This window comes from Oreochromis aureus, linkage group 10 (assembly GCF_013358895.1).
Source record: "Oreochromis aureus strain Israel breed Guangdong linkage group 10, ZZ_aureus, whole genome shotgun sequence".
Classification (NCBI taxonomy): domain Eukaryota; kingdom Metazoa; phylum Chordata; class Actinopteri; order Cichliformes; family Cichlidae; genus Oreochromis; species Oreochromis aureus.
In genome coordinates, this window is record NC_052951.1 from 24,578,288 (window position 1) to 24,587,263 (window position 8,976).

At 39.1% G+C, this 8,976-nt stretch overlaps 1 protein-coding gene across 1 annotated transcript; it reads right to left on the bottom strand.

Moving 5' to 3' along the window:
• Positions 1 to 689: 689 nt before the first annotated feature.
• On the bottom strand, positions 690 to 3,448 carry cdkn2aipnl (CDKN2A interacting protein N-terminal like). Its single transcript, XM_031734112.2, has 3 exons — positions 3,203 to 3,448; positions 1,186 to 1,291; positions 690 to 1,063 (listed from the first exon to the last, which is right to left on the bottom strand). Exons 1-3 carry the CDS (start codon positions 3,412 to 3,414, stop codon positions 1,055 to 1,057), a joined length of 327 nt encoding a protein of 108 aa, XP_031589972.1. The 5' UTR covers positions 3,415 to 3,448; the 3' UTR covers positions 690 to 1,054.
• Between the last annotated feature and the right edge of the window lie 5,528 nt (positions 3,449 to 8,976).

Below are 8,976 nucleotides of genomic sequence, written 5' to 3' on the forward strand. Positions count from 1 at the left end.
TTGTTGAGTGCGTGTTTAACTTTGCTTGTGAATCACTTGGTATGAGTGTCTAAGCCTTTAAAGGAGAATGTGGTAGTTGCAATGAAGCGAAGCAGTCATATCAGCATTCTCAGAGCTGAGGCTTGCCCTGTGCTTTTGCAACACTTCCTGCTGAAGAAAACAGACGTTCTGACGGTGCACATGTTAATAATTAATGTTAATAATAATTGAGTGTCCAGCCTCACAGCCCCAGGCCAGCTGCTCAAGAGTTTTACTGACCTATATTTTCACTGGTCTCCAAAAAAGATTTATTTTCATATTTTTATACTTTTATTTCATATTTTGAAACATTATATTGATTAAATGTATTTAGAGAAATCTGCAAAATATGTTGCTAAAGCTTTGAAGTAAATATGGTCTAGTGCACCCTTTAAAGTCACCCCTGCTTGCTGCAGGTATTGCTGCCATGTAAAATAGGACAGCTGCCAACACACCGTGCCAGAGTAAGTTAACAGCTTTTATGTTAACCTCTGTAGCTTTACTTTTAACTAAAGTTCACTTTTCTACATGTCGGAGCTCGTTGAGCAGACATAGTTATAAGTAGCAGTATTTGTATTTTATTGCCGTGTATGATTAACCATGGAGTGGCTCCATAATGTAGTCGAAACAATGTGACCAGGAGGGGGCACAGACAGCAATGACAACACAAAAATGATAAAACAAGTTCTTTATTGTGCTTCAGACAAGAACATCAGTGTCATCTTTAGTTTGAAGTTACATTTAAAAAACACATTTTTTTTTTTTAAAAGTTAAACTGTGATTGAAATACTTGAGTAGTGGGGCTCACAAACTCCCGCAGACACCACTGCTGTTTGTGCACAAATAAAAAGGCTAAAAGTCTGAAGAGGCCAGTTTTTTCGCTCAAAATAGAAATGTCTTTTGATGTCTGAACTCCTCACGACTATTAAAAACACCAGGATTGTAAAACTATTAAAAAAATTTAAAAAAAAACCCAAACAGTCTGACTTGATAAAAGCTGAATCCAGTCTGTGTTGATCCACCATGACTGGTCCGGTCATCGACCCTGTGACAGAGCAGAGAGATCCATTAACAAAGACTGTCATTATAGCTGTATGTATATGCTGTGTGTGTGTGTGTGTGTGTGTGTGTGTGTGTGTGTGTGTGTGTGTGTGTTCACAGACATACCTGTTGCTTCTTAACGATCTCATCTCTCGTCTTGAAGACCGGCGCGTCCTCCACTACGATGCCTTCAGCCATTTCCTTCACTTTTTCCAGCAGCTCTGTGCTATACCTGCCATCGATTATGAGACATAACACTTCATTAAACTGTAACTCATCTGTGTGCTTTATATTCTTCTGTAAGAATATAGTGCACTGGGAAAATAACATCACTGAACAACAGAAAACTATAATACTGGTAAGAGAAGAATTGTTTATTCTTCGATAAAGTTAACAAATGTGAATGGTTTCTTCACCTCCTACACATTTCCCTTCATATAAATGAAATTTAGTCCTGCTTCTGATTCACATTTGAGTGCAAACTTATGGATGACGAAATAGTGATATCCTTTTATCTGCCATTTTTGCATGATTGCACCCTATACCAATTCCGAGGGTTAATGTCTTTTAGAAGGTGTAATCACAGAAGCCATCCAATATGCACTTCAACAGCCAGCGCTGCTCCTCGAGTGCCCTCAAACTCACTGAAATGAAAATCCAATTTTGTGGGTTTATTGCTGTCCAAAAGCTAATACCAGTCGCAGACCCCAGTGGCTGCAATTACAGATTACTACAATGACAAGTCGATCTGTTAAGTTGTTTGGTGTGTAACAAAAAATAAAGATTTTTTTTTTAAATAACTGGAAAAACAAAAAAACGATTCTGTCTAAGAGTCCAAAACATTCATATCAAGTCAGGCATACATTTCATAATCACAGTATATCACAAATGTCAGTAAATCAATCTGGTCAGGAAGAAGAAACCTGCTTTGTTGCAAAATAAAGTGACATGTGCACTGGAGAGGCAACAAAAAGACAGCCCACCCTAGTTCTGCTTTTTGCTAACATCCATGTAATTGCTAGTAGCGTGAGGCAGAACCATGAAGCCCATTCACATTGCACAGGTAGTCTAGCTTCTCTGGGATCGCACATCCATACTTGCTGTTGCAAGGTTAGCTATATCTGCCCGCACAGTCTCAACATGAGTTTGGAGAGTGAGGGTCCAATGGATGAGGAACTTATGTGGGTTACCCAGACCTGAATACTACCAGACCTTTTGAATCAAGAAATCACTTCTCATTTTAAATAGTTTTTCACAACACTGTGTCCTTTTATTTCTCCTTGGACTCACACTGCAAACAGTCAGAGGAGATTTTTAAGGGCAGATTTCCCCCTCAACTTTGGCCAAGTGCTTGAGGTTAGAGGATCGCTAAATCTTAGGGTTTCAATTTCTTATGTAGCAGAATTTTTACCATATACACCATATATAAAAACATAAGATGCCACCACAAACAGTAACAAAAATAGGGTAAAATTGAAAACAGACTGTAACTTTATAAAGAGACCCACTTGATAACCAAAGACTGTTTTTCCAGTGAAGAAAGACTGGATGTTGTCCAGTAGCAGGCACAAACATCTGATATACTGATATAAATGCAATATTGCATTGATATTTCCATTATACATACATTATATTTTTTCCCTGAACCATAATAGAGAAAAAGGAATTTTAGGGCCATTAAAAAAAATGTATAACCACATAATTTATCCAGCAGGACATCTTTACAAACTCAGCATCATCTGTAGCAAATGTAGCAGAGTAGCATTGCAGCTGATGCAGACGACTCCAGTGCTGCAGGGGGCAGCAGCGAGCCCACCAGCGGAAAATAAACCTCACTATAAACAATAAACTCTAAATCTCTAAATAGTTTGTAAATAAATAGTAAGTAAGCAGCAGGAACAACAACAATAATAATAAGTAAGTAAGTAAATACTATATCTAAAATCAAACTATTAATTTCAGAGAAAAGAGAACACTGGTTGTTACCCTTTAGCAACCCTTTAGTCTGTTTAATAAGGAAGACGAAACTTAAAAACAGTGGTTAGTCATCCCGGGCTGTGGGAGCTGTGGAGCGGCTGTCTTAGAAAAAGTGTCCATCAGCAGGCTTTAATTAGAGGCATGAAAGCACGCTGTGTTTACCCACCGACAGCCGAGGAAGACGTTGTTGGCCCACACCATGGAGAGGGAGAGCAGGTGGTCCAGCTGAGAGTCTTCAAAGTCGTTCAAGTTCCGCAGGATGAACTCCCGCCTGGGCTCCCAGTGCTTGTCGCTCTCCCAGTAGCCTCTGTATGTCTCCACCTGCTCGGCCACAGCTCTGTTTTGTTGGATAAAATCCTGAACGTCCAGGGAAGACATCTTGCTCTCCCTCGGCCAAGACAACAAAAGCGACTTCCTGTCCTTTCAAGCGGGTCTTTGAAGTCGTCTTACAGCCCTGCTTGTTTTACACAGCGCCACGCAGTGGTGGAGCAGAGCGGTGGTTTACATCCAAACGTGAACAGGAACTCTCAATATTTCATATGCAGTGTGCTTCAGAGATACTATGGAGTGCAATAATTAAGAAATAATTAATTAATAAATTAACATATAAATTCATTTTATTTAAAAAATCAATTTTATTATTTTACCATTTAATTGATTATTTTATGGTTCATGAATTTATTGTGTCAACCTCACCTCGGGTTGTGGGGCTAAAGCCGATCTAGTTAAACCCACTGTTTTGGTGTGGAGTTGTTTCTTTCAGTGGGTGTTTCTCAGTGACAAGTACACAGAGTTTGTACTTGCACACTTGTTACTTCCCACTTGGCAAGTACACTCAGAAGTCCAGACTTCTGAGGGCAGAAGACACAGCTTACAGTGCGCCAGCAGCATAACTGATGACATCAGGTGATTAGTATTTACAATGAAAAAAAAGAGATGTAATTACCTGTGTTCTTTTAAAATATATATACAGTTTTATAACCACTCTGGCAAGTTATCAAAGTTTATTTCAAATTAAAATTTGTTATCGATGCATTTAATTAATTGTTTGATTTTATATTTATTTATTGCATTCTGGGACTCTTGGCCCTCTACAGTCAGGCAGTAATGGACAGTAATTGTTAGCCCTCTCAGGTAATCTAGAGAGCTTTCTCTTACATGTATTCAGTCATTCTGCCTCAAGGTCAGATACAGGACACCTTTATGCCTCATGTTTCAATTCCTGCATTTATTTATTTATTCCAGATTTTTGTAATTAAGTAATAATATAGTAAATTATACTGTAACAACTAAAATCAACAACAACAAGAGCAAAAACAGAATTTGACATGGCTTAGTAAATGTAGCCTTGCCATGTACACATATTTAAAAACATTTTATTATATATAATATAAATAAAACATCATTTTTTCAACGTTATTTTTTTACTTTTTAAAAACTGAAACAGTGTCATTGCGATTTTATTGGTTTTAATATTGCTTTAAGAAATGTTCAAACTTATCTTTGGTACTTCAATCTACAACATAACACCTCATCTTAGCTCAGAAAATGACTGTTTTCTGACTATTACTTGTTTTTAATTTTATTTGATTTTTAAAAAAATATTGAATATTTCATTTATTGCAAAAGACTCCACCCAGGGACTGCAGATATAAATGAGATTTCTTTGTTAAATTCGTTGGAAAAATATTTTAATTTTTTTTGTTAAAGCACAGAATAAGTTAGCATTTATTAAAGTATTATTTTTTAAAACTCTGAACATTTACTGAGGTCTGAGTGTAGTGTGATTAAAAGAATTCACTTACATGGCAGGAATGCTTTTCTTCGCATTTCTTCTAATCATCTGACTTATCAAAGCAGATGAGATCACTTCCAAGGATAAGTCTGTGTTCCGTGTTAAGTGGTAATTCCTGGACCCTGACACTGATTCGCATGAATGAAACGAAGCCATCCGTAATGTTAATTGAATCCATGTTTTTGCTTTTTACGTGCAGCAGTCTCAAAATTTAAGGAGAGCCACTCACCGCCTTTAACGGCTGCCAAGAAGCCACATTAGCTGACTGTAGACTGTAGTTGGGCCAACACAGCTTTAGGCTTCCCGGGGCTTCTTCCCCCCCCCTTCTGTGCCGTCTTTCCATGTTTGAAATTCACGGAGCAGGTAGTGTGTCAATGAAATGTTTGCACCACATGCTCGCTCACTCGCTTTCATGTTTTTTTTTCCTTCTTACTTGAGTGAAATCTCTATGCACTTGACCAGCCTGCCAGGAATGATCAGAGAGAAACACTGGACCTCCAGTCTATGGAAAGGAGCTTATGGGCAGTCATTCAGGCTCACAGATATACTCAAACACACACAGGGACACACACACGCAGTCTCCATTTCCCTCTGTCTGCACAGATATGTGCGCTGCATAAGCCTACAAGACTCTTCCATCCTTATGACGCTCTCACTCGCTCACAGCAGAGGATTTGGGGCTTGTTTTGACATGAAGTCATTGATATGCAGAGGGATTCCAGAGAAAGGCAAGCCAACATGAATTCAGAGGGACAGACAGACAAGCACACTGCTCAGTCGCTGCGTTTCAGAGCACAGCGAAATCCAGCTAATAACAGTGAGATTAAAGGGTTTGGTCTGAGTAGCTTTATGCTCTGCATGGTAATAAATAATCAATATATTTGAAATGTGGCTTAAGGGCTGCAAAAATGACCACAAAGAGAAGTTGCAAGTTGGAATTGATTGAGAAGATAAACAGTGAAAAGTGAAAAACGATACATTTGTTTTCCATTATTGTTGTTATGTAATTTTATAAGGCTGAATGCAATAGGCAGGCAAATATTTATAGAAGACACACACACCAAGAGTATCCGGTTATGTAAACATCTAAAGCATATGAGATTTGTCTCGTAGGAACGCCGGAGAGACACAATCTAAAGGGACTAACAGGCCGAGCAGGTTGGAACAAAACTCAGACATGCAAACATGAAATAACGTCTGTGCAGAACCAGACAGGATTTTATTTAATGTGATGGAAACACTGATGAGAAGCTGATAAAAGATGTGGGGAAGAAGAAGAAGAAATATGGAGTCATCTTTATGTGAAGGTAAGGACCTTGTGAAGTGCAGTGAACACTATAGGCACTTATCAAAGGCCAGGCTGCTCTTTGCAGTCGTTTCACTTGCGCATGGCTGCTCAGTTAACCCTAATTTAATGGAGGTCAAATCATCAAGCAGCCAGTGCCAGGATTTATTTTTTAGCCTGATTTTTTTGGTGGGTTTCTCAAGGTTAGCGCCACATATAAAAGAGAGCAAAAAAAAACTGAATTCCAATATCTGAGCAACCAAAAATAATAATAAAGAAACACAAACTCTGTGATGAATGAGTCAAGCTGTTGCACTGGCTGTGTTTATTGGCTTTATTTGCTGAATAACTAAGTTGAAAATGATTTCTGACAGTCCCCTTATTTGCCTTTTAAACGCCTCCCAGATGTTTTATCTTCACCTCGTTTCCAGTGGAGCCTTGAACATTGCAATTCTATTTCCACGCAGTGTCAGTTTACTTCAAGTGGTTGCAAAACTTCGTCTTGACAGGCTGCATTCTCCTGCTGCTCCGAACTGAGTGTTTCACGCACCATCACAAAAGAACACGGAGGCATGAGCAAACTCCAAAGGAACACGGTGCTGTCTTAATCTTCCATCTGCCTGCTAAGTTTGTAACACAAAAACACACAATCTCTGCGCACTGAGGAGGGATTTTTCCTCATAAATGCACATGTATAACGCACGCATCTGAACGCCCATATTAAATACCGAGTGTAGCCTCTTCAGATGTACCTCGAGTCCTATAGACAAGAAAACTCACAAGTACATGCAGATCCACTTTCACCTCCTCTCGAATTCCCACAGAAAAACCACCAGCAGCACTCCGGGGTATGTTATATTTCTGGGTGGCTTCCAAGTCATACAAGTCACCACTTTATTGAGTGAACTAACCCATTAAGTTTATGGCTTCACTCTCCCCCTCTCGGCTTGAAATATACACTGATGCTTAAATAATACACTGTTCCAGCCAACACTGGCAGACAGCCGTTTTTGATGAGTCACCTAATGTATGCTTACTCAGGAGAATGCTGTAATTGGGGAAAGACAGACAACAGGTAGGCCTTTCAGCCAGAGACCTGGGGGTGCGCCAGTGAGGAAGAATTAACCCTCTCCTTAAAGTGTCAGTGGATTTACACCTCATGGGGAAGTTTGTTCGATCTTTATTAACATAGCAAAAGTTAAACCTTCAGAAACTGCACGCAGTCGAGTGAGTTATCATAAGGGGGCCAATACTGATCTATTGAATTTCATGCCTTGTCTCCCGATTCGCCAAGGAAGGTGCTTGAAAACAAAAGCAGCATCTGTGACGGCAAATACCCACAAACATCATGTGTTTCTGCTCAAATGACATGAATCCCTTCGATAAACACTGAAATTACCTTTTGCCCATCTGGAAAGGGAAAAAGTGACATCACTACGGCTAGTGTCATTGAGGCCACTGTTTACTGTCTGCTGTTATTTTAACTCAAATGTTGATGTTTCCTGAACCATCTTTTCGTCTAACTTGATCAGGTACATCTGCTCTGCTGCTTGTTAACACAAACGTCTAACCAGTCGATTGCATGGCAGCAACTCAACAGGACACGTGGACATGGTCAAGATGACTTGTCTCAGTATTTTAATACCTGCTGATATACAAATATATATACACACACATATATATATATGTATATAGGCGGCCATCTGCCTATGTATATATATATATAGGCAGATGGCCTATATATTGGCCATCTGCCGGAGGTTTCTTCCTGCTAAAAGGGAGGTTTTCCTTCCCACTGTCGCCAAAGTGCTTGCTCATAGGGGGTCATATGATTGTTGGGTTTTTCTCTGTATGTATCATTGTAGGGTCTACCTTACCTTGAGGCAACTGCTGTTGTGATTTGGCGCTGCATAAATAAAATTGAATTGATAATAACTGAATATAAAAATAATAAATATATAAATGAGCCACATTTATACAACTCCAAGTAGATGAGAGAACAACTTCTATAATGTTAAAATTTGACTTAAATGAAGATTATGAAATTTAAACTCACTGAAAAAGGGGTTTACTTTTTGAGAAGGAATGTCAGAATTAGGCTCCACTTGACATTGCATTGACTTTAGTTTCCCACACACGACGGGTGCTTTAAACATTTTAGGCTTGGGACCCGAGAGATGCAGTCTGTCACCCTGGGACCCCGACTAATTAAAAAGTAGTGCTCTTGACATGTAGTGATGCCGGAACAGTAGGGCCTGCTAGCTATTTCAGGTCCTGGATCCTGACCTAGTGTTTCAAAATTAAAGAAAGAAAATTCAGGGTGCATACACATCTATTGGCCTAATTGCAGTTGACATGGATAGCGGGGCCATGATAGTGTGCATGTCTGTAATATGTGTACACAAGCACTCTGTGGTAACACAAACCCACAGCTGCTTTCTGAGGAGCATTGTCATCTTCAGTATTCACATATTGATCTTATTTTCCGTAATATGTGGTTATGAAAATCAAATGCAACCTATGTCATGGAAAAATAGTGTAATGTTGGCTGATGCTGTGTGTGTGCGTGTGTGTGTGTGCAAGTGTGTGCTGTTATTGTTTGTTGTAACTGTGGTAGGTGGATGATAATCAGCGATTTTACCAGCAAGCTGCACAGACATATTTTGTTAAAGACTTTTACCCGTAAAAAAAACAAAAGTCCAAAGACAAGAAAGAGAAACGACAGCAAAGTAGTTTATACAAAACAGAGTCCAGAGTCCCAAGGTGATGAAAACAATTAAATATCTCAGATTCTTTGTTTTTGCCTACTCTGTGCTTTTGGAAACGACTCTGCGGCTGTCACTGTCTTTAATTAAATAAG

Coding starts and splice junctions, on each gene's coding strand:
- cdkn2aipnl (XM_031734112.2), bottom strand. CDS start 3,414: ATGTCTTCCCTGGACGTTCAGGATTTTATCCAACAAAACAGAGCTGTG. Junction 1,292..3,202: donor AACGTCTTCCTCGGCTGTCG/GTGGGTAAACAC, acceptor AATCGATGGCAG/GTATAGCACAGAGCTGCTGG.